The following is a 24,528-nucleotide window of genomic DNA, read 5'->3' as shown; positions in this document are numbered from 1 at the left end:
GGAAAGAGGAGGAGGAAGAGAGGAGGAGAAAGAAGGAGACGAAGAAAGAGGACTGTGGGGCCCTTGGTGCTCTCTGAGCTTGATTGTTTTCTTGCAGACGTTTCATTACCAAACTAGATAACAACATCAGTGCTAGAAGGGAATGGGGGTTGCAGAAGGGAAAAGGAAAGGGAAAAAGGAGGAGGAGGAGGAGGAAAAGGAGGAGAAGAAGGAGAAAGAGGAGGAGGAGGAGAATATGGGGTTGTTGATGTTCTGAACTTGGTTGTTTTCTTGCAGACGTTTCATTACCAAACTAGATAACAACATCAGTGCTAGAAGGGAATGGGGTTTGCAAAGAAGAAGAAGAGAAGGAGAAGGAGGATACCCTAAATAAACTACAGTTTAGGGAAATGGCCCCCAACCCTATCTATCTATCTATCTATCTATCTATCTATCTATCTATCTATCTATCTATCTATCTATCTATCTATCTATCTTCTCTCTCTCACTAGGATCCACCCATCCATCCATGGTATCTATCTATCTATCTATCTATCTATCTATCTATCTATCTATCTATCTATCTATCTATCTATCTATCTACCTACCTACCTATCCATCCATCCATCCATCCATCCATCCATCCATCTTATCTATCTATCTGCGAAATACCACTCATGCATCATCACAAAGTCTCCAGAACCGTCAAGCCTACAAACTTGAAATCTGGCACCTATGTTCCTCTTGGCTTCTAGGGGCTCACTAAGAAAGGATTTTTCGAAATGACCATCAGAGCATTTAGTATTTCCTATATTATTATTATTAACACGCTCTGATGCTAAGGAGTTCTACTCCCCCTCCCCACCTGGAAAGAAATCTCTTCCAAAGGCAAAACACAAGCAGAGGAGAGGAGTTTCAGTTTCATTTCACAGCACCAAGCAGCTTTAGTACAGGACAGTTGAGCTAAGCACGCCCAGGCTCCTCGCTGTCTCCTTCTTGCTCACGCAGCAAATGCTGCTTCAGTTTCCATGTTTCAGTTTCCAAACAGCCCTCAACTCTCTCACATACTGACAGGACGATAATGATGGATGCTGGTGGGCAGAGGCACCATTTCCTCCTCCTTATTTTCCTCCCCCAAAACTAAGCCCTATCACATAGTTCTGTAGAGAAGCACCGGTATCGAGCTAGCTTATTGTAACTTTTGCCAGTTTGAAGGACTGCATTGGTTAGCAGGTGGCAGCATCTGCAAGCTTTTCTTTTGTTAAAATTGCAAAGCAAAAAATTGCATTTAAAAGAATAGAGCCTGGCTTGAAATGAAAAGCACCCCCAAAATTTTTCACCTGCCCCATAAAAGGGAACCCCAAAAGCAAAGCGATGCAATGATTTCTCTTGCCCATTGTTCCGATTCTGTGTTTATTAAGAGCTAAGCCTTTTCTGTTCAATTAAGCCTTTTTTTGAGTGCAATTCTTAGTGTTTTTCCCATGTTTTAAAATGGGATTTTAACTGATTTATGCATTTTGCCATCATCTGCTTTGGGTGGGGCTGCAGTGTATCGGGGTAGATTGTAAATTGCCATTATAAATTCAACACACTCCCTCCAGAAATCTTCAATCATCCACAGCCAGCACAATCGAAGTGGTTCTACGTCGCTATTTTTTTTAACTTGTCAAATTTAAGATTTGTGTGGATTTCAATTCCTAGAATTTCCCCAGCCAGCATGTGTTCTAGGAGTTAACAACATCCACACATCTTAAAAGTTGCCAGATTTGAAAAATACGGATTTGTGCCATCAAGCTTAGACAAAACAAGGCAAACTTTTCAGTCGAGATCAGCTAAAAGCTATTTGTGATAGAAAGAATGATATTATTAAACCTATTCTGGCTTAATCTATGATTTACAGAACCACACTTTGTAGATTCGCAGAGTAAAGTGTAATCTGGCCATCAGTCCTGAGGTCTGGAAGTTAGTGAGATCATCAGTATGAGTTTCTTGTTTTAATGATTGAAGTTGGGTGTGGTTTAGCCATCATTAATTCTTATTTGTGTGTGTGTGTGTGTGTGTGTGTGTGTGTGTGTGTGTGTCTACTGATTTGGCTAGTTGCACTGCCTGGAGTCTCATTTGGAAAGTAGATTAATATTAACATAACTAATAACTGGTTTCAGTTATAATTAATATAAATTGATATTGTATAATAAATTGTAGGTAACGGGTTTCAATCCTGACTTGTTTGTGGTTTAATGTGTTGTGCAAACATGCCTATTTTTTGCCTCACTCAGTACAGTAATTATTAAACTAAAGAAATTAAAATATTACAGAAATTCCTGCACTTTTTTCAGAAATGTGTGTTACACCAGAGTACATAATGCAAGGTTAATTATGAAAACCTGCTTTAATCTTGGTTTGTAAGAACATGGCTAATGAAATCGATGACATAAAGGGTTGCAAGCTCACCAACTACCAAGTAGTCGAGTGCACACTCTGCCACTAGGGCCTTTTTCTGACAAATCATGATTAAGTCAACAAGTTGCATCAAGTCTAGCAGGAAACAAGCCTCTCATCCAATCTGCAGTTTGGCTGGCTTGCTTTGGCTCGGCATATTGGGCGAACCCGGACAATACGGCTTGCCAACCACGAATCATAGCTTGTTCATGGTTTATTCAATAAGCCAGGGTTAAGGTGAGGCTAGTTTAGCGCCCCCTGGAAATCTGGACTCTTTCTGCCAACTTTTGCGCAGTCCAGAAGTTCCAGAGGGGGAGGGGCAGAGGGGAGAAGGCGCCATTGGCCGGCGGCCCCCGCCATTCAGCGAGAGGGCGGGACGAAGGGCCGGATTGGCAGCGCGGGCGACCTAAGGCGCGGCGGCGGCGTCCCAGGCGCGGCGTCCCAATGTTGGCGGCGGAGGGCGGGCGCGGCGGCGGCTCGTCCAATGGGCGCGTCCGGAGCGCCGCCGCCGCCGCCGCCGTCGTCCCTGAGGGGGCGGCCAGGGCTCAGAGCCGCGGCGGCGGCGGCGGGGCTGGCGGGCGGAGGCTGCGCGCCGACGGGATGGGCTCGCCGGAACCCCGCGCCCCGCTGGCCGCCCAGGACGACGACGAGGCGGCCGAGGCGGCGGAGCACGAAGGAGGCGAGCTGGACTCGCGGAGCTCGGCGGGCGACGCGGGCGGCGGCGGCGGCGAGCGGCGGGTCGACAAGTTCGGCTTCCTGGTGGCCGACGGGCAGGACGCCGGGGACCCTCCGGAGGCGCCGTGAGTGGCCGGGCGGGGAGCTGGGCGCTCTGCCCATGGGCAGGGGCCCTCTCGCCCTCAGCGGGGCTGCCCTTCGGGGCGGGGAGGGCGGCGCTCTTGACGCGGGCAGAAGCCCTCTCGGCGGCGGCGGTGGTGGTGGGGCGCTGGTGGAGGGACACTCCGGCCATGGGCAGGGCTGCTCTTCGGTGGGTGGCACTCTGGCCATGGGCAGGGGCACTCTCGCCAGGGGAGAAGTGCTTGGGTGGGGGCTGGAGGGGCGCTCTTGCCATGGGCAGGGCTGCAATTCAGTGAGTGGCACTCTGGCCATGGGCAGGAGCGCTCTTGGAGGCTGGGGGGGGCACTCCTGCCATGAACAGGGCTGCTCTTCAGTGAGTGGCACTCTGGCCATGGGCAGGGGCACTCTCGCCAGGGGGAGAAGTGCTGGGGGGGGCGCTCTTCCCATGGGCAGGGCTGCTGTTCAGTGAGTGGCACTCTGGCCATGGGCAGGGGCACGCTCACTATCAAGACTGGTGACGGTGGCACTCTGGCCATGGGCAGAAGTGCTGAAGGGGTTTGGAAAGGCACTCTTGGCATGGGCAGAAGCACTCCTGGGCATTGGAGAGGCACTTTTGCCATGGGCACTCTCGCTATCTGGGCTGCTCCTTGGTGAGCATCAAGTGGCACTCTTGCCATGGGCAGAAGTACTCATGGGGGTTGGAGGGGCACTCTAGCCGTGGGCAGGGGCACTGTTGAGAGAGAGAGAGAGAAAAAAAATGGGGGGATAGTGGGCTCTCCATATATGGGCAGGGGCCCTCTTGTAAGAGAGAACATTTTGCAAGAGCCCGAGGGGTCCGGAGGGCACTCTTGCCATGGACTTTGGCCACCTTTTCTCCAGACTCTGCCTAAGCCGGCTTAGTCTGGCCTTGGGGGCGGCTCTCTCTCCCCTTGCCTAGAATCCCACTTCTCTTTAACAAGCCAGCTTTAAACCATCGTGTAGTTTAGATCAGGGGCCTCCGACTTCTGCAACTTGAAGAAAAGGGTGGACTTCAACTCCCAGAATTCCCCAGCCAACCAGCCACAAATCCACATGCTGGCTCGGGAATTCTGGGACTTGAACAGTCTTCAAGTGGCCGAAGGTCAGACAGCCCTGGCTTAGACCTAGGGCGAAGGCACTCTTCCCATGCTCAGGCGCATTCTCCTTTCCCAAGCTTGTATTCTGTTCTCTCTGAGCCCCGATTTAAAGTGCTTTGCTATTTCCTGAACTCAAGAAAAGCAAGGAAACTTAGATCGCGTGACATCAAACTCAACAGATTCAAGCGTGTTGTGCGAATGGGTGAATTTGGTAACCTGGTTATAAAAAGCAGTAACTAAGCTAAGGCGGTCAGACGATTACATCTTGGCTTGGCCTTCTTTTAGCCTTTCCAAAGTTAGCCGGTTTGTTTATTTTATTTCTAACAGCAACTCCACAAATGTGAAATGCGGTACGTAAAAAACACTGAGTTTTGTTTTTAGTTAAAGAACTGAAAAATAGAGAAGGGAAAAAAAGATCTCAACCAACAAAAACACCGAAGAGAGAAAAACAAAGTTACTTTTAATAAGAGATGGCCAATAAAGGAAGTTTTAGTGTGGTCTTAATGGGGGAAGGGAGAAAAAGGTTGCCTTGCTTAGCAAGGCTTTATTTGTGTATATGTTCACACGTGTGTGTGTGTGTGTTGGGGATTATGTGACAGAGCAAGAGGTTGAGTTTGAACTGCTTGTTGATTTATGAAACTCACTCAAAACATTTTGAGTAAGTTTTCGTTTCGGGACTTGGTTTGCAAGCTGTGATTTTGAAACATATGGAGCTGTGCCCCGGTGGGAAAAAGTGGGCCTTCGTTGCTTTCTGTTTCTTTTCCGGCCTTTCCATATTGGGGGGGAAAAAAAGGACTTACTCTTGAGTAAACCTTGCTGTAAACCTGCTTTTTTGGCAGTACCAATTCCTGGGCTGGCACCAAACATGCTAAGAGAACCTGGAGAGGCAGGCATGGGAAATGATTAATATTCCACTGACATATGTATTTTTTTTTTTAAAGATTAATCACACGAGGAACTAGGTATACCTGTTCTGTGGAGCCCTTGTGCAATTGTGCAAAAACAGTTGTGCGTTCAACTTTCTTTCTAGCCCTTCCTCCCTTTAAAACCAACTCTCTGGTTTGGTAGGCTGGGCATATGGGGGTGTAAATCCTTTGGGGCTGGCTGTTGGAATGGAGAATTAAGGAATTCGGTTGGTTTAGGACTGCTTTCCTCCTTAATAATAAAATAAGGTGATTTTATTTTATTTTTTGGTTCCCTGTCTGCTGTTATCCTAAGTTCTGGATGACTTGCTTTGGGAGGGAAATTGAAGGTTCCAGCTGTTATCTGGCTGTGTGTTTTGTTAATGATGCTTTTCAGGAAGAGGAACAGGTTGTGATGTTAAAACAGCAATTTTCCAGGCGAAGAAAATGAATAAAAATCATTTTCAGGACGTGGCAAGGTTTTGTCCAGCTGGCTGAAAGTAAAAAAAAGGAAGAGAAGAAACAGTGGTGTGGATTAACAGATATAACAGATTATCAGAGTTGGAAGGGACCTTGTAGGTCATCTAGTCCCCACCCAGGCGGGAGACCCTGCACCATTTCTGACAAAGGGCAGTCCAATCTCTTCTTGAAAATTGTGTGAAACAGAAGTCAGAACTGGTCCTTGACTTGCATCCGTTCATTTAGTGACCATTCGAAGTCAACGACGCTGAAAAGTGGTTTAGGACTGTTTTTTTCCTTGCTCTTACAACCCCTTCCAGCATTCCCACGCTGACTTGATCAAAATTCAGGCATTTGGCAACTGACTTGTATTTATAACGGTTGCAGTATCATGGGATCCACTTCTGCGACCTTCTATGGGGAAGCCAGATTCACTTAACAACCGTGGAACTAATTTAACAACTGCAGTGATTCATTTAACAACTGTGGCGAGAAGAGTTGTAAGACGGGGCGAAAGTCACTTCCCGGTTGTCTCACTTAGCAACGTTAATTCTGGGTTTGTTTGTGGTTGTAAGCGGAAGGAAGGAAGGCAGGCCTGAAGTTTAAGAAGAAAACAGGGAAGGAAGGAAGGAAGGAATTAGGGAAAGGGGAAAACACTTCTGGCGTGTTTTGGAAGCTTTTATGAAAACCCGCCCAGGTGCCAACAGCATGGCTGGCTTTCAGGAGCCTCTTGTATTATCGGATTAAAGGTTGTGTGTTTTCATGCTGTCTTCTAGATATTTATTTATTTTTCTTCTTCCCTCTCACCTGCTAGCAAGGCAAATTTCCCTTAGTGCTCCATTTAAATACCCTGGAAACAAACAAACGCAAACAAAAATTAATCATAGTGTTTCCTTCAACTGAGTGCTGACAAGGCAACAACTCAGCTGCAATTAGAGCTCAGGTTTAAAGGCTAACCCAGATTGTGACTGTTTTCTCTATTGAAGCCCAAGTCCAGGATAGAGAGGGGCCAGTCTCTTCCCCCCACCCACAAATACAAGCAGTATTTGCAACTCCCACTCTTTCGTTGAGTGACCATTCGAAGTTACAACAACAGTGGAAAAACCATAATGAAAAATGATTATAATACCTTATAATCATTTTTCACACAGCCATTTCAGCATCAGCATCCTAACGACCCCATAATCCCTTCCGGGGTGGAGTCTGGGCACCTGAATGGAGCTGTGTGTTTTGCTGGCCGGATGCCCTTCCTGTTGCCAATGCGGAGTTTTGTTCCGCAGGTATATTCTCATGTGGCCGGAGAGAGAAATATCTGCCTTTATCTAGGATCGAACCCATAGCTTCCTCATCACACAGCCATTTCAGCCATCCCCGTGGTTAAAATTCAGATACTCAGCAACCGGCGTCAAGAAAGGTTATAATGCGGTCTCGGTGAGCGACAGAAGTTTGGGGCTCCATTGTGGTCATAATTCGAGGTCTACTTGCAATTGAATTTCTAGCCACTCTAGTTGCAAATGCAGGCTTCGAAAACCAACCACCCCCAACTGGGGGAATGTTTATGGAGAATCTCAGTCATCCATGTCACAGTTGCCCCCAAAGATGCTTTTTCAAGAGGCAACTCTTGAATTTCTGGGTTTTCTCTTTTTTTTTTTTTCAAATGGCCAGCTGTCTGCAAGGAATATAAATCCTTCCCATTCCCCACCATCCAAGTCAGAGCCGAAGAAGCTTCTTCGGGAGAGGAGTAAAACGTCTTCAAAACAAAAACGAAACCAGTCTAGTCGCCTCTTGTTAAAAAAAGCAACTTTGGGCCAACGGGATGAAATTTGCAAAGCTGCATCCGAGATATTTCTTCCCTTTAACGGCTCATTATTTTTCGTTTTCAAATTCGAAGCTCAAAAGCGCATTGCCGGGTAGTTCGGCCGTGCCTCTCTTGTGCCCGAGAGAAATTCAGTGTTCCTCCTCCTGACCTTAATTGGTTGCTTTTGCATTCCTGGGGCACCACGCACCAAATTTATCCCTTTCCCGTCTGCTGAAGAAGGCCAGAGGTTTACAGCTGCTGCTGCTTCCCGTTCCTTAAACCGGAAGGGATTCCATTCCAGATGCTTTGGCATCTCCCCTTGAAATCCGGTTTGGCTCCGGTGTGTATTTTGTTTCCAGGAAAGAGAGTGACAAAAGGGCCAGAGAGAGCAAGCAAAACAAAAAAGACGATGGGGACGAGCGGAGGATAAATGCATCCTGCTTGGAGAGCTGCCTGGAGTTTGGGAGACTTTTGAACGCCTGAACGGATTAGGACAGGATTAGGGAAGAGGAAAAGAGCGAATACGGACATGTCTTCGTCTTGCTGGACTAAGGGGGGAAAGTCCAAGATATTTTTGTTGCGGTGGTTGTAGAGAAGAATTTGCAGGCACCACTGAGCCCAGAACATTGGGGGTTAAGCGAAACGTTGGTTAATGGAATTTTTTGTCCCGTTTTACGGCCTTCCTTGCAGGAACTGGGTTTAATGAAAAGAAGGACTAGGGGCGACATGAGAGCCGTGTTCCAATAGTAGAGGGGCTGCCTCAAAGAAGAAGGGGTCAACTTAATTCCCCAAAGCACCAGAAGGCAGGACAAGAAGCAACGGATGGAAGGGAGTCGACCAACCTAGAAATATAAGGAGAAATTCTAACAGGGAGGACAATTAACCTGTAGAACGGCTTGCCACCATAAGCTGTGGGTTGCTCCATCACTGGAGGTTTTCAAGAGAAGACCGGAACGATTATAGGATCTCCTGCTTAAGCAGGGGGCTAGACTAGAGGACCTCCAAGCTCCCCTCCCAGCCCTAGGATTCTACGAGTCCATTTTGCAGCCGGTTATCCCCAGCCAGCCACGCCTCGTTTCTAATTCCTCTCTTCAAAGGGCGCCTCTAGCAAAACGGTTAGGAGTTTATCATTGTTCTTCTTAAAAACGGATCTGAGAATCAGGAAGCAAAACTCTGCCCCGGTCATAACAAAAATCTGTTTCTCGCAAAATATCCAGGTCAAGTCAAATGACTCAGGGAATGGTTTGTTTATGATAGATGCAGGCCCCGGTTTTAGGGACACCCCTCCTTACTGGGCCTGGAGGCAGACGGAGCAAGGTGGGACCTCACCTAGCTGGGCACCTGTCATTTTAATTGTTACCCTGGGATCCTTCCCGCGAGCTTTGTCAGCGCTTGCATAGTTTCTCATGTAAATAATGTGTTTTGTTGTTTTTTTAGAAACGGGATCTATCATCAGCCTCTTTTCCTGGGTTCCTTATTGACAGCCGGCGGGGCGGTAAACAATCACACACACACAACCTTTTAAAGGAGGATTATGACCGTCGAGCCATTAGTTGCCTACGTGAAAGGGCCGGTGAACAAGAGGCTTAAAACGTAAAATCAGGGCACCCATCTGCCTCTTGAAATAAGGTTCAAGAGGACAGGATCTATTAATGGGATTACGGTTTGGTTGCAAGGAAGATCCCCTTTAAAAATAGGGGAAGGACTCTCCGCTTTTCAACTCTGAACATTTAATCTGAAAGAGAAATTCGCCGTGTGACTTGATGTCTTCATTTCCCTTCTTTTTTAAAAAATAAAAATCAAAACAAAGAATCGGCTATGCGGCTGGTCCAGCAGATCATAAGAGACAGAACAAAGATTAGCGTGTCACAAGCTTGAATGCTGAAGTTTTGTAGAAGAGCCAATTCATAATTCCCGGCAGGCAAAAAAAAACCCGTTAACATTTTAGATTAGGGCTTAATCTCTGGGACTCTGCGCATGCTGGCTTGGCCTTAATCCTACAATTGTGGCGCTGGAGGTCTCTTAATATTAAAACATAGCATAATAGAGTGGGAAGAGGCCTGGGAGTTTATTGAACTCGGCAAATGCACAAGTACGAAAGGCCAAACCCCTGTGAAGTGCAGGCAGTTCTCAACAGCCACCATCGAGACCAAGATCTATGTTGTTAAGTGAGTTTGCTCCATTTTACGACTTCTCTCTCCACGTTTGTGAAGTGAATCACTCCTCGTCTTCATTTAACGACCCTCTAATCCCTTGCGGGGTGGAGACTGGTCAACTGAATGGAGCTAGCAGAGTGTTTTAATGGCTGGATGCCCTTCCTGTCACCGAGGCGGAGTTTTGTTCAGCAGATATATATTCTCTCAGTGCGCCCAGAGAGAGAAATACCCGCCTCTACCTAGGATCAAACTCACAGCCGCCTCATTGTGAGGTGAGAGCACCACCTCTAGGCACAACAGCACAATTCCTGTTAAGCAAATAACTGCAGTTCTTACATTAGTCCCATGGTTGTTAAGCGAACCCGGCTTCCCTGTGGACTTTGCTTGTCAGGGGGACACTGCAACCGTCGTAAATATGAGCCAGTGTCTGACTATAAATCACATGACCACGGGGATTGCTACAACACTCGTTAAGTGTGAAAAACGGTCATAAGTCCCTTTTTTTCAGCGCCGTCGTAGCTTCGAAACGGTCCCTAAACCAACTGTTGCAAGTCAAGGATTATTACCTGCGATTTTGGCAGCAGCCTGGTAATTCCCCAGTAGAATGGGGCACGTTTGGCTAAACACAACTCTCGGGAGGCTAAATTCATGGTGCCCCAGATGGCAAGGCCACGCCACGGAGCCCAAGCGTAGCTGAGCAAGTTGAGGCTTACCGTCGCTATGTGGGAGATTCCCTTCTTCCCTTCAATAATCCCTGCAAAACTTCAACCTTGTTTGCCCACCGGGGCACCATGAAATGCGAGCCGGCCACGGCCATCGAGCCAAGGAGATCTGGCCTTTCTAAGCGCCTCCTGCCAGCCAGCCAGGATGGGAACGCGGCCAAGCAGAGGAGGGAAAACTGAGGGACCCACCGGAGTTGAACCTGCTGCGTCATCGGTTCAGTGGGAAATTAAGCTGCTTCTTGGGGGCTCTCCAAGTCCCAGAATGTCTTTTGTCTTGCTTCTATCCAGGGGTATCGATTGATTTTTCTTTCTTTCTTTCTTTCTTTCTTTCTTTCTTTCTTTCTTTCTTTCTTGGCTAGGGTTTCATCGCGTTTAACGGCAATTTGGCAGGGGTTTTCTGGAGAAAGCAACTTTGATCTTTTCCCCTGCCTCCTTCCTCTAAGCAAATTTGCCACCAAACTGATTATGTCTTCGCCACGTACTGTGCTCTCCCACTCAGACACGTGACTGTGGTTTAGTGCAGGGGTCGCCAACCTTTTGGACCTCAGGGACCACCAAACTCATCATTTTAAATCCTGCCAACCAGAGACCCTGGGAAAATCCCCCACCCCGTTTTCCTGTCGATTGATCGTTCTTTATTTGGGATCGCAGGGAGAGAGAGAGAGAGAAAGAGAGACTTTTGGCTTCATGCAAGGAAAGCAGCAGAAGCAGCAGAAGTCTTTCTTTCTCTCCCCCAAACTCCGCCAGAAATGAGTCTTGTGAGACTTGTTGCGCTGGCGCAGCCTCTTGGAGCAGGAGGTCTTGCAGGGTCCCAAAGACTCATTTCTGGTGGAGTTTGGGGGAGAGAAAGAAAGACTTTGGCTGCTTTCCTTGAGTGCAGCCAGAAGCAGAAGAAGAAAGAAGAGGAAAGAAGCAGCCTGGTGGCCAGGCCAGGCGTGTGGGGTGAGTGGGGCAAGTTCCCCCCCTCTGCCCTTTCCCCCCTCCCCTCACTACCTCCTGTTGTTCACAATGCTAGCAACGCAAGCCTTGTGTTCTCGCACAATTAATTGGATTAATTGCTTTGGTGGGGTGACATTTCTCTGCAGACCACCAAAATTTTCTTGCAGACCACCAATGGTCCCTGGCCCACTGGTTGGCAACCACTAGTTTAGTGGGTTTATTAATATTCTCCCAGCCACTCCCTTCACCAACCCCCCCAGAACTGTCCCACATAAGTCCAGCCACCAGCAGACCGATGCTAGTCCCCAGAGCAACGGCCAAGGAGTCTACACAAGGCACTCGAAAGCTTCCCCGTCTTGAGAAACCCACCAGGCAAAATTAAATCCACAGTACAAAAGTGGTTTCCCGAGGCATGATCCAAGTCAAGGTGTCAATCCAAAACAAGGCAAGAGTCACAACAGCCGGAACAACACACAGCCAGGAAACAAACATGTGCCCAGCATCGCCTCCATCTGTCTGCTGTGCTAAATAGCCAGCTTCGGGTGCAGCAGATCAAGAGAGGCGAGGCTGCCTCCTCGTGAGTAATCTGGCTGGCCTCTGCTCCTGCCTGTTCTCTGCCCTACGTGGTTTGGATCAGGTGCAGCAGGCAGTTCCCCCACCGGAAGCCTCTGGGCTGTCCTGCTGCATCTGTGCTTCCGCCACAGCCCAACCAGACGGAGCCATTGACCGAATCCCCTCCAGTAGTGGTAACCAATTTGGCTCTTACTTTGCATGTTGATGGACTACGTCTCCCAGAAACCCTCACTTTGGGCCACTCTGGCCAGGGACTTGGCGGTCCAACAACAAGGCTGCCGTTTTTGTTTTGTTTTTTTTAAAGAGCTGAATCGTCACTCCGCTGCTTCAAGCATCCTGTGTAACTTCTCCATTTTGACTTCAGATGGCTCTGAGGTTTTGGGTGGGGTGAGGAGATGACTCAGACCTCGCCGTCCGTTTTCCATCAGCAGGAATTCCCAGGAAGGGTGATTCCACCAGCGGGGCAAAACCAAACCGGCGTTTTGCAAGCCCCGAACTTCCAAAACCGGCTCTCAAACCCGGGCAAGGTTTGAGCCGGAGAAAACTCTCTTGTTTACCGATCGAGTATCAGTTTCGATTTGTACTGTAGCTTTTCCAGGAACTCCTCTGAGCCCCTGAACTGGAAAGCTACATCCTAACCCCGGCCGCGCCCTTGATCAGAATGGACCGAACGCAAAAAAAAAAAACTGTGGAATGCACACCCCTGGCTGCCCCGCACTTACTTCGGTCTGGTTTGGCAGCATTCTTGGCTTTCAGATCTCCTTTTTTGGTGGTATTTGGGAAGTGGTGGTGGGGGGAACAACCACGGTGGAGCTGGCGCTGGTTCTGTTTGAAGGCAGCCTTGCTGTGAGAGAGTTGTCTGTGTGTGACTTGGTGTGATGATTTGATAAATCCTAGGGGTGTGTGCGCGCACACGTGTGTGACCTTGAGCTTAAGAAAATCAAATTCGCTCCCCTGAGTTACCTGCTGCAGTCTTAGTCCTGGTATGTGTGAACAGAGGCGGGCATGTAAGCTAACTGCTAGTTTGATGCTCAAGATTAGGTGCATTTAATATGATGCTCTGGGCTCGTTGGCTGGAACGGTTCGAGGCCCCGCGCCACAGCTCCTGCAGTTCGAAAGCGTGCAAATGCGAGTAGATAAATAGGTACCATTTCGGTGGGAAGGGAACAGCGTTCTGTGATATCACGCTGGCCACACAACTGTGGAAATGTTTTCCGACCGTGCTGGTTGAATGGCCTTGAAACGGGGATGAGCAGTGCCCCCCAAAAGTCAGCAATAACTAGCGGAATAAAATCCTTTTTTTTCCTTTTCTTTCTTAAAACCTTGGTATATTTAGAAGAGAGGTGTTGAACAATGGTCCCTTTCTGACTTGTGGACTTCCAACTCCCAGAATTCCTGAGCCAGCGTGGAACATTTTCAACAAACTATGTTCTAACTATATCCTGGCTTAGTCCTTGCTGTCCATCCAAGGCGTAACTTTTTTTGTCCGTTGTGCCACAGGCTGGCGGAGGTGCCGCTGGACGTGCTGAGGCAGAGGGAATCAAAATGGCTGGACATGCTCAACAACTGGGACAAGTGGATGGCCAAAAAGCACAAAAAGGCAAGTCAACAACAGCGACGTGTCCCACAGCTGCCAGCTTCCTCCCTCCCTTCCTCTCTCTCCCCTTTTGCGCCCGAATCGCTTCTCGGCGTCTTCATCCTTGCTCTGATTTTGTGGCCTTGCAAGTCCCAGGATCCCCCCAGCTGGCTGGGGAATTCTGGGAATCGAAGTCCATAAGTCTCAACGTTGCCGAGACTTACGGACACCCCCGTTCTCCATCGCGAGGGCAGAGTGGTCGAGAGTGAAGTAACCCGGCGTATAAATTTAATAAATCCACACATTGGGTTGTCCCAAGCGAACACCCTCGGGGTTTTACCTTTAAAAAAAGGGGGTTGATATTTTTGGGGGAGGGGGACATTTGCGCGTTCCAGCCTTGCGTCTCATCCGTGGCCCCTCCTCTCCTCCTCCCCTTTTCAGATCCGGCTGAGGTGCCAGAAGGGCATCCCACCTTCCCTGCGTGGCCGGGCGTGGCAGTACCTTTCGGGGGGCAAAGTCAAGCTGGAACAGAACGCCGGCAAGTTTGATGTAAGACGCTTCAGCAACGGCGAAGGAAGGCGGGGGGGCGGGGAAGTTGGACAGGTGGTCCTCGATTTACAACGGTTCCCCTGAGTGACTATTCAAACGTTACAATGGCACGGGACAAAGTGACGCCAGGCCGTTCCTTTTTTCTTTTTTTTTTTTTTCACCCTTCTGACCCTGGACAGAAATTCGGACGCTTCACAACTGACTCGCCTTTACGACGGTTGTGGTGTCCCAGGGGGATTCGTAACGTATTGACTGCAGTAGTTCACTTAACAAATGTGGCAAGAAAGGTTGTAAAACAGGGCAAAACTCACTTAAATGCCTCACTTAATAACAGAAATCTTGGGCTCAGTTGTGGTTGTAAGTTGAGGACCGCCTGACAATAAAGTTTATTCCTGTTCTGTTCTGTTATTCTATTCTTTCATATTTCTGTTCTATTCTTTCTTCTTTCTATTTTTTCATAATTCTATTCATAATTCTGTTCTGTTCTTTCCTATTTCTATTCCATTCCATTCTTATTTTATTCTTATTCCATTCTATTCTTATTCCATTCCATTCCATTCCAATTGTTTGTTTTGTTCTGTTCTCTTCTGTGTTCTGTTCTGTATTTTCCCGCCCGAAAATTGCAGGATTGTTTTACTTACTTTGCTGTTAATGTTTTCCTTCCCATGCCTAATGTTTTTTTAGTAAATCTTCTAATTCTTTCGTACTGTTATTGATGGCCTGGCAGGCCTCCCAGAGTCACTTGAAAGTGAGCAGGGCAGCCCATACATTTCATAAGCAGGTAAAGGAAGCACTTCTTTTGGGTTTACAGGAGCTGGACGTGGCTGTGGGAGAGCCCAAATGGCTGGATGTGATTGAGCGAGACCTCCACCGCCAGTTTCCCTTCCACGAAATGTTTGCTGCGCGGGGAGGCCACGGGTAAGAGGCCCTGCCCACCCCTCTGCCTTTCTGGGTCCTTTCCACTCTCGCTTCGTGGCCTGTTTCCTGAGACCACGGGGGCTGTGGCTGGACCGTGAACTGTGTGGCAGGCAGCTGTTAAGGCTGCCAATGAGACCGGCATGATGTGGCAAAGAGAGCTGTCTCCTTTTCTTCCTTCCTTCCTTCCTTCCTTCCTTCCTTCCTTCCTTCCTTCCTTCCTTCCTTCTTTCCCCCTCCCTCCCATCCGCACCTCCTTCCCTACCTCCTTCCTCCCTCCCTCTCTTCCTTCCTCCCTCCCTCCCATCTCCTTCCTTCCTCTCTTTCCTCCTTTCCTTCCTTCTTTCCCCCTCCCTCCCATTCCCATCTCCCTCTCTCCCTTCTTTCCTTCCTTCCCTCCTCCTTTCCTCCGTCCCTCCCACCTCCTTCCTTCCTCTCTTCCTTCCCTTTCCTCCCTTCTTTTCTCCTTCCTCCCATTCCCATTCTCATTCTCATCTCCTTCCTTCTTTCTTCCCCCTTCTCTTCTTCCTTTCTCCCTCCCTCCCTCCTTTTTTCCTCCCTCCCTCCTGTTCTCCTTCCGTCTTCTCTTCCTTCCCTTTCCTCCTTTCTTTCCCTTCCTTCCTTCCTTTTCCCCTCCCTCCTTCCCTCTCTCGATGGGGCCGATTCAAGACAGATAAAAGGGCGTTGGCATTGCCCAGTTTATAATCCAGACCTGGAACTGGCAAGGCCAAGGATTTAGAAGGCAGCTTATGCAAACACCTGGCTGGCCAACCGGTCTGCGGTCCCTAATCTCCTTCCCAAGACCGGCGGCACCACGTCGAAGGTGTGCAGTTGTGTTCCTCGCGTCTTGGTTCAAATTGTTGCTTAACAAAATAACAGAGTTGGGAGGGACTTTGGAGGTCTTCTTAGTCCAACCCCTGCCCAAGGCAGAAGACCTTATCTCCAGGGTTGGAGCATTCACAGCTTCTGGAGGCAACCCCTTCCACTGATCAATTGTTCTAACCGTGAGGACTCTGCCTCCTTAGTTCTAGGTTGCTTCTCTCCTTGATTAGTTTCCACCCGTTGCTTCTTTTGCCTTCAGGTGCTTTGCAAAATAATTTGACTCCCTCTTCTTTGGGGCAGGCCCTCAGATACTGGAAGACCGCTATCCTCTCCCCCCTATATCCTTCTTTTCATCAAACTAGCCAGGCCCAGTTCCTGCCACCATCCATCATAGGTTTTAGCCTCCAGTCCCCTCATCATCTTGCTTGCTCTTCTCTGCACTTTTTCTAGAGCAGAGGTCTCCAAAACTTAGCAACTTTTAAGACCGGTGGACTTCAATTCCCAGAATTCTCCAGCCAGCCAGGCCTGCTTTTTTCTCTCTCTTAATCTCCTATAAAGTGGAGAGAGATTGCAGAGGAAGGGATTACAAGAGAGTCAGCTGTGCTGGCTGGAGAATCCTGGGAGTTGAAGTCCAACAAGTCTTAAAGCGGCCAAGTTTTGGGGAACTCCTGTGCTAGAGGCTCAGCTCTTTTTTCTTTTTTTTAACATCACGGTGACCCAAACTGGATGCAGCCTCCCAAGAGTGGCCTTATTGCCAAGGCCTTATAATCTTCAGCACAAACTTCCCGGCGTACAGTCTGAACTCAACTTGTAAATGTCTGATATTCCCTCATTTTCCTTCAACAATTTGCTTTTTTTTTTTTTCCAATTTGTCCTCTCTAGGCAACAAGATTTATTCCGGGTCCTGAAAGCTTACACTCTGTATCGGCCAGAGGAAGGATATTGCCAGGCCCAGGCTCCCATTGCCGCTGTCCTGCTGATGCACATGCCTGCCGAGGTGCGCTAGAATTCCTCTTCCAGGCGCGCCATTCCGTCCCTCCTCCCTCTGGAGGGGGCTGTGTCCTTCCCTTCGCGCTCCGGAGGCAGCTTCCTCTGGCTCGGCTAGTCTGTAGTCTCTGTCAAGTAGACGTTCTCTCCCGTTCTCTCCAGCCAGGACTGGATTTCCTGCTGTAAAAATAAAAGTTGGTGGAATGGGTCTCCTCCTTGATTAAGCAGGGGGCTGGACTAGAGGACCTCCAAGGTTCCTTCCAACTCTGTTATCCTCTCTCTTTCCTCTCCTCTCTCTTTCCTTTCTCTTTCTTCCTCTCCTCTTCTCTCTCTTTCCTCCTCTCTCTCTCTCTGTCTCTTTCCTCTCTCCTCTTTCCTTCCTCTCTCTCTTTTTCCTCTCCTCTCTTTCCTCCTCTCCTCTTTCCTCTCTCTTTCTTCCTCTCTCTCTCTTTCCTCTCTCTCCTCTCTCCTTCCTCTCTCTCTTTTTCCTCTCCTCTCTTTCCTCCTCTCCTCTTTCCTCTCTCTTTCTTCCTATCTCTCTCTCTCTCTTTCCTCTCTCCTCTTTCCTCCTCTCCTCTCCCCTCTCTTCTTCCTCTCCCCTCCCCTATCCACCAGTGTAGCCCTCGACATAGAACCACAGCTGAGCCCAAGGGTTGCGTTGCTGAGCAAAGTTAGACTTACACGTTTGTTGGGGTCCACGCAATTTCAGGTTGCCAAATTTGAAGAATGCTCCTCTTCCCCGTCCCCAGGACAAAATCAACCCTGTTGGACTTAATAATATATCTTTGTCTCTTTTTTCTTCCTTCAGCAAGCTTTCTGGTGTCTTGTGCAAATATGTGAGAAATACCTTCCTGGCTACTACAGCGAGAAGCTGGTGAGTGTTTCCTTTAGACCAGGGGTCTCCAATCTTGGCAGCTTTTAGACTTGTGGACTTCAACTCCCAGGATTCCCCACCAGCCTTGTAAGTTGCCAAGCTGGGAGACCCCTGCCTTAGATCCTGATGGAGATCGGCTGCTTTCAGGAGAGCAAGGGAACAGTGCAGCCCCCAGGCAGGTGGAATGGATTGTGTCAGACCTGCCCCAAACTTGGTCCCTTAGCAAAGAAAGACCCTCGACTCCCATTTGTAGTGAAAGCTCTACTTTTACTAAAAGCCAAGTGGATCACGGTATAGCCAAGCCAGAACTGGAGTTGGCACGCCAAAATTTGCTCAGTTAAACTTTCCCCATCCAGTTCCTCTCCTCCCCTGGCCCCGTATTGCCCAATAATCTTTGAGTAACCAATAAAGGAGAATATTCGTAGCTCCGGGTTGAAACGATAGAGGGCTTGGTGCTCTCTGAGCTTGGATGCTTTCTTGCAGACATTTCATAACCCAACTAGGTAACATTGTCAGTGCTAGAAGGGAATAGGGGTTGCAGAAAGGAAGAGAAGGAAAGGGAAAGAGGAGGAGGAGGAGCAGAAAGAGGAAAAAGGGGACTGTTGGTCCTTGGTGCTCTCTGAGCTTGGATGCTTTCTTGCAGACTTTTCATAACCCAACTAGCTAACATTGTCAGTGCTAGAAGGGAATAGGGGTTGCAGAAAGGAGAAGAAGAAAAGGGAAAGAGGAAGTGTAGTAGGAGGAGGAGGAGGAGAAGGAGAAAGAAACGAAGAAGGATTGTTGGATTCTTGGTGCTGTCTGAGCTTGCTTGTTTTCTTGCAAACGTTTCATGACCCAGCTAGGTAACATCATCAGTGCTAGTACTATATTTGAGCAAACTTTTTTTTGCAACGGCCTTGCTTTCTTCTCCCAGGTTTACAACCTTGAGGCTTTGCCTCTGAGAGGCACGCTTCTTCCCATCAACATTAGTTTCACTTTCCCCTCCCATCCAGCTCCCTCTCCCCCCCATTTCCATATTTCATGGCAGATTGACAGCTAGCGAAGGCGGACCAGTGGCCAAGGCAGAGCTAGCTCTCCAGCTCAGCCTGATCCAAGATCTTCCACCCCTCTCATTCTCCCTTTCCTCCCCTCCCTCCTTCTCCTTCCCTGCAGGAGGCCATCCAGTTGGACGGCGAGATTCTCTTCTCTCTGCTGCAGAGAGTCTCCCCGCTGGCATTCAAGCATCTCAGCAAGCAGAAGATCGACCCCATCTTGTACATGACGGAGTGGTTTATGTGCGCCTTCTCCAGGACCCTGCCCTGGAGTTCTGTGCTGAGGGTCTGGGATATGTTCTTTTGTGAAGGTATTGCGGGGGCTGCTTCTGGTCTTTGTGGAGGGATCGGCGGGGTGGGGGGTGGGAATGCATGCCGTCTGTCAGCTCATAAAATATTTCTACGGTCTTTATAGAGTTGGCAGCAGAAAGGGGTTTGGAAAGAGCAGTGCGGCAGCTTGGAAACCAAAAGTGCATTCCATAAATGTTTTCAAAGATAGTAACTGAAGTTTCTGCCACTGGAGAACGTGATTGATGATTCTTGGCTAGGGAGGTGTCCCATTGGAGGATATGAATTACGATACACCCAGGGGATGGGGGAAAACCAGGATCAAGGGTGACAGTGAATGAGAGTCGGCTACACCCAGGCAGTGCTGGCATGTTTGCTCCCAATAAATCATCTTTAAGTTTTGGAAGTTTGGCTCGAGACTTACGGTTTCTTCCAGTCAATCCTCCCCTCCCTGAGCTCTTTGGCTCTCCTAGGTGCCTGGATCGATTCCAGCGATGCCCCTGCCCTTCTTTGTGGCAGTGCTGGGTTTTTCTGTCTCTGCCCCGTGGCTTTTCTCTCTGGTCATGCAGGCGCCACAATCCCCGGGGAGCAGCAAATGTAGGTCAGTTGTTAAGTCAGCGACACGGTTGTTAACCGAGACTGGCTTCCCCACTGGCGCTGCTTGTCAGAAGGTCGCAAAAGGGGATCGCGTGACCCCTGGGACACTGTGACCGTCATAAATACGAGTCAGTTCTGATCCCATGTCCCTGGGGATGCTACAACAGTCGTTAAGTGTGGGGAAAAAAATGGCCCTACGTCCCTTTTTTCCAGCATTGTTGTAACTTTGGTCACTAAATGAACATGTTGTAGGTAGAGGACTAGCTGCAAAGGGATTGGATTTAAACATTACCTCCCAATTCTTCTCCCAGGCGTCAAGATCATCTTTCGAGTGGGTCTGGTCCTCCTGAAGTACACACTGGGTTCCTCGGAGAAGCTGAGATCCTGCCAAGGGCAATACGAGACGATGGAACAGCTGAGAACCCTGAGCCCCAAAATCATGCAAGAGACTTTCCTTGTGCAAGAGGTAAAAACCAGTTCAGCTGGAGGCCACTCTCCTACTCTCCTGTAGGCAGACGTCAGGCGCAAACAGCCGGGGTAGGGTATGCCCTCTGCTTCCCCCAAAAATACGACCTACCCCGAAAGTAAGTCCTAGCTTGATTTTTACACGGGCGCCCAGTGTAAGCCCTACCCCCCAAAATAAGCCTTAATTAAGATTCCACCCACTCGGGTGCACAAGTAAAAATTAAGCTAGGGTGGGCGTGGGAGGGTGGAGCTGCCCTACTATACTTAACTTTGGACGGTTGTAGCCAGGCCTCGCACCCCCCCGACCCCTGCCTTGCCAGCCCATTTCTTCTGCAAGGGTGGCAAAGCTCTGTTGTCGGCTGCAGAGTTGCCTTCAGGAAAGCCTCGCCAGCCACAGAAGAAGTAGTTCCTGAAGGCCTCTGACAGCGAAAAGGAGGCCGGGGGCCACGCACACAAGCGGGGTTAGTCGGTGGGTGATGTCCCTCGAAAATAAGACCTGGTGCCTTTTTTTTTGGTGACAAAATAAAAGACAGGGTCTTATTTTGGGGGAAACATGGTAGGTAGGTAGATAAGATGATAGATAAGATGAAGTAGGTAGGTAGGTGGATAGATAGATAAAATAGATAGATTGGATAGATAGATGGATAGATTAGCCTATAGACTATATCAATGGACAGGTTCAAACACGTATTACCAATAAAATTCTAAACAATTTAAAATGAGAAGGGGTAAAATACAATAATTTTAAGTTAAAATACAATAATTTAATACATTGGAGGTTGATTTATTCTCCAAACTTCTTCAAACAAGAGAGAAGCAACTTGGAATTAAGGAGGAATTTTCTTGAGAGTGAGAACAATTAACCAGTGGAACAGTTTGCCACCAGAAGTTGTGGATGTTCCCAACGCTGGAGGTTTTTAAGAGGAGACTGGACAGTCACTTTTCTGAAATGGTATAGGATCTCCTGCTTCAGCAGGGGGTTGGACTAGAAGACCTCCAAGGTCCCTTCCAGCCTTAGGATTCTATGATTCTACACCCTTAGAAGAATAGGGCATGGGAGCCATTTTGGGAGACTGAAGGAAGCTGGGGTTGGATGGATCATTTCTATGTTGGCCTCAGTGCTTCTGGTGTCTGTCCAGGTTTGGGGAAACCCTTGGATGCCCCCACCTATGCTTTTGTTCCTCCTAGGTCATAGAGTTGCCGGTGACAGAGCGCCACATTGAGCGGGAACACCTGATCCAGTTGAAGAAGTGGAAGGAGACCCACGGAGAGCTGCAATGCAAGTCCCCTCCCCGCTTCCACGGCGCCAAGGCTATCAGGGACTCTGAGCCGTATGCCCACAGAGCCTTGGAGCCCTCTCCTTCCATCATCCTGCCCCCCGGTGCCGCCCTCCTCCCCAAGGGCCGCAAGAGCAAGTCGCGGAAGGACAGCCCCCAAGGCCCCGCGAGCGTGGGCGACCAAGCCAACGGCCCCATCCCCGAAGAAAACGGATCTTTGCTGGAGCCCGACTCTTCCCTTTTCCATCAGTCCAAGGAGAGCCTTAGTTCCCGGGAGAGCGAGGACACCTACCTGTAGGGGTGGGGAATTGCACTTTCCAGATCAACCCCACCCCACCCCGCCCCACCCCCCACCCCCTTTTCTCCCAGGCCACACAAACCAGAGGCGCCCTTCATAGGAAAAAACGGCAGCTGGGTTTGTAAGGAGGGGAGAAAGCTTTGTCAAAGGGCAAGTGGGTAAGTATTAGGCCTTCCGGTGGCCGAAGGAAGGAATCCCGTTACGTCTTCGGCAGCCCTGGCTGGAAAGGGCTAGCGCCTCTCCTGCCCCCTGCTCTGGGGGTGGGCGTGGTGGGGGTAGGGAGACATTCTTGAGGCTGAGGGGCACTGAGGTGTCCCCCCCTCCCTCTCCTTGTTTTGGGGGGAAAAGTTAGGTTGGCCGGAATCATTCAGGTATAGAAACACAGGAAGGAACCGTAGCTACCTATAGATCACTCAGTTGCAGGTGTGGGTTGGCTCACGTTTTCAGGTGGGAATAAATGGAGGCCGTCCCCTTAACTCAGACCCCGCCCTCCCTCCTCGGTGGGCCGAAGGGCAAGATGTTTCTTGAATTCTGTCCCGGGAGGGGCTGTGTCCAAAATTCCCGTGCGTGCAATTGTCTACGCCCTGGAGTCGTATATTCCACCCTTGATCCACCCTTGATCAGAGAAGCGGCCGGGCTTCTCTCTTGGATACTACTACCTCTTCCTCTTCCTCTCTCTCTCTCTCTCTCTCTCTCTCTCTCTTTCTCTCTCTCTCTCCCCCCGCCCACAACCCGCTCTGTCGCAACCCAGCCTGTGATGGGTGCTCTAGTCCGCCTGGAGCTTCCCAGGGAAAGGCGTCTCCAGACAGGACGATCACCTTAGCGCCCCCCGATGAGGGGGCTCTGTGTTGAGCGGATGGCGTTACGCGGGGACCCTAACTCCCTGCGTTCTGTCTCATTGCGCAGGAAGAATTGTGGCTTGGCTGTTCTGTTTCTTCCTCTCGCCACGGACTGTTTTTCCTCGCGCAGGGACGGCGCTTTCCCAAGACACGAACCGCTGCTTCTCTTCCTCGGCCCGCTAAAAAGTCAGCGCGCTAAAAAGGAAAAACCCTGTCCTGTGTAGCCTCGCTGTCTTTTTGTCTTGACCAAATTCACCCATATGCTGTACGGACCAGATAATGCTGGATTTCCCCATCCTGGGTTCTGGACCAAAAGGGAATGCTGGCTGGGAAAAAAATCCCAACTTTGTAGACGTTTTTTTTTTGCAAGCGGTTTTTGGGACGTCAGTTTCTCCTCTTGCATTCCAGTGCTGTGATTGTTCTCTTTAAAAAAAACAACAGCTCCGTTTTCCAGGACACTAAAAATCCCCTTTATTATTATTATTATTGTCCCACCTGTCTTCAGCCAAAACAGCAACAAACTGAGTTGACTCTCGTTTTGTCGTAGGCGACGTCCCCCCGAGTTAAAACTGAGTTACACGTATTTTCCTAACCTTTGGCTTCCATCTCTCCATCTCTCCATGATGTTAAGGCACTTACCCTAAAATGACAGGTTCCCACGTGCAAAATACTAATGTCTGGGGGTTTATATTTTTAGCCTGTTGCTGTCTGGCTTTCCGTCTTCTGTATTCCCCAGGTGACAGCAAGCAGAGACTTTTTAATTTTTGCAGGAAGCAACGTTGCGGTGATGGGAGCTTAAGTGGTTTATTAAGGAGGTGCAGGAAGACGTTTCCTTCTTTTTCACCCTCCCCTTTTGTGGCATAAACTTGGTTTGTTAGGGGGAGGCACCAAGGAACCCTTTAAAAATATATATTGTTGGAAACAAAAGTGTATATTTGGCACGGAACAAGGATGCTAATCTCTCGTTTCCTTTTCCTGTACCAGATTATGGCTGATGGGTGGGATCCATGTATGTGGATTATCATTATTTTTTAAAATCAATTGCTGAAACTTGTTTTGTACAAGGGCGAAATAAACCGGAATTATGTCAATCCTGCGTGCGATTCAAACTGGGTCGCTGGGGGAAAAGGGGGTGTCAATTTTGGGGGAGACCCAAATGAGGGATCCAAAAAAACCTCTTTTCTAATTAACGGGTGTTACCTTTTGGGGTGCTGCAGTTCACTTCCTGAGAAGCAATTCACAGACTCAAAGTCGCCCTGTGAGGGGGGAAAAAAATGAACTTGGCTGGCATAACTGAGCAAAGAACACATCGCAAAATTCACATACAGGCCGTTCTTGACATTTAGTGTGTTTGAAGCTATAACACCACTGAAGAAAGGGACCTTGGAGGTCTTCTAGTCCAACCCTCACTCAAGCAGGAGACCCTAATGCAACCAAGAGCCAACGTCGATTTCTTTTCCCTTTATTTTTAAGATGGCTAAAAGAGGAAAAACTACAGTGAGGTGGGTGAGAAACCAGTGGGACGGAATCAACTCCCAACTGTTGCAGATTTCAGTGCAATTAAATCATTAGCTAATTAACTAGTACAATTCCTCAGTGGATTTCACAGTGTAGGAGAAAACTGTGTGCTTCTTTCTTGCTCATCCTTGCTACTATACACTTATTTAATAGAATTTAAAGGTCACCCAGCTCCAGCTAAATTTGGGTGCCCTACATTAAAAAAAAAAAAGTGAAAACGTAATAATAAGCTCGAGGGAACAGCTGTTCTAAAAATCCAAGCTTGTTCTCAGAACTGTCCCTTATTTTGATTAAATAAGATCCGTTTCTTGAAACAGGATTTGAAGATAGAGCTGAAATCAGTCCAGCTCTTCATTTTGCTCCCCGGTACCTGAACATATTTTCAAGGAAAATCTCATCCCTTTCTTGATTCTCCCCTTCCTCAAAACTCAATCAAACAGATCTACTACCCTGATCCACATTGAACCAATTTCAGAATAGATCCTAGACCCTAGAAATCCACAGACCTGAATAAAGGAGGGAGGGAGAGGGGGAGAAAGAGAGAAAGGGAGGAGATAAAAAGTGATGAGAAAGAGGGGGAGAGAGAAAAAGAAAAAAGGAAGGAAGGAAGAAAAG

The 24,528-nt window shown here is 48.7% G+C and overlaps 1 protein-coding gene across 3 annotated transcripts; it reads left to right on the top strand.

Annotated features, from left to right (window-relative positions):
- The first annotated feature begins 2,965 nt into the window (after nt 1-2,965).
- On the top strand, nt 2,966-23,486 carry TBC1D10A (TBC1 domain family member 10A). 3 transcript variants are annotated; one of them, XM_087913178.1, is made up of 10 exons: nt 2,966-3,218; nt 13,378-13,477; nt 13,895-14,002; nt 14,814-14,920; nt 16,622-16,736; nt 17,535-17,600; nt 18,753-18,942; nt 19,828-19,982; nt 21,170-21,264; nt 22,467-23,486. In XM_087913178.1, exons 1-10 carry the CDS (start codon nt 3,019-3,021, stop codon nt 22,576-22,578), a joined length of 1,248 nt encoding a protein of 415 aa, XP_087769304.1. In that variant the 5' UTR covers nt 2,966-3,018; the 3' UTR covers nt 22,579-23,486. The 3 variants fall into 3 exon arrangements, with proteins under 3 accessions (XP_087769304.1, XP_026574392.1, XP_087769305.1); XM_026718607.2 differs by having other exon boundaries at nt 21,170-23,486; XM_087913179.1 differs by lacking the exons at nt 2,966-3,218; nt 13,378-13,477; nt 13,895-14,002 and adding an exon at nt 14,092-14,289 and having other exon boundaries at nt 21,170-23,486.
- The last annotated feature ends 1,042 nt before the right edge of the window (nt 23,487-24,528 follow it).

This window comes from Pseudonaja textilis, chromosome 15 (genome assembly GCF_049901715.1).
Source record: "Pseudonaja textilis isolate UNSWEBS1 chromosome 15, rPseTex1.2, whole genome shotgun sequence".
Classification (NCBI taxonomy): domain Eukaryota; kingdom Metazoa; phylum Chordata; class Lepidosauria; order Squamata; family Elapidae; genus Pseudonaja; species Pseudonaja textilis.
The sequence above is the reverse complement of the archived record's forward strand: the minus strand, read 5'-3'. Positions and strand labels throughout refer to the sequence as shown.

Bases quoted from the DNA above. Each gene is read 5' to 3' on its own strand.
- TBC1D10A (XM_026718607.2), top strand. From the start codon at position 3,019: ATGGGCTCGCCGGAACCCCGCGCCCCGCTGGCCGCCCAGGACGACGAC. The intron at 13,478-13,894 runs GCAAGTCAACAA...TCCCCTTTTCAG, and splicing joins TGGCCAAAAAGCACAAAAAG to ATCCGGCTGAGGTGCCAGAA. The intron at 18,943-19,827 runs GTATTGCGGGGG...TTCTTCTCCCAG, and splicing joins GGATATGTTCTTTTGTGAAG to GCGTCAAGATCATCTTTCGA.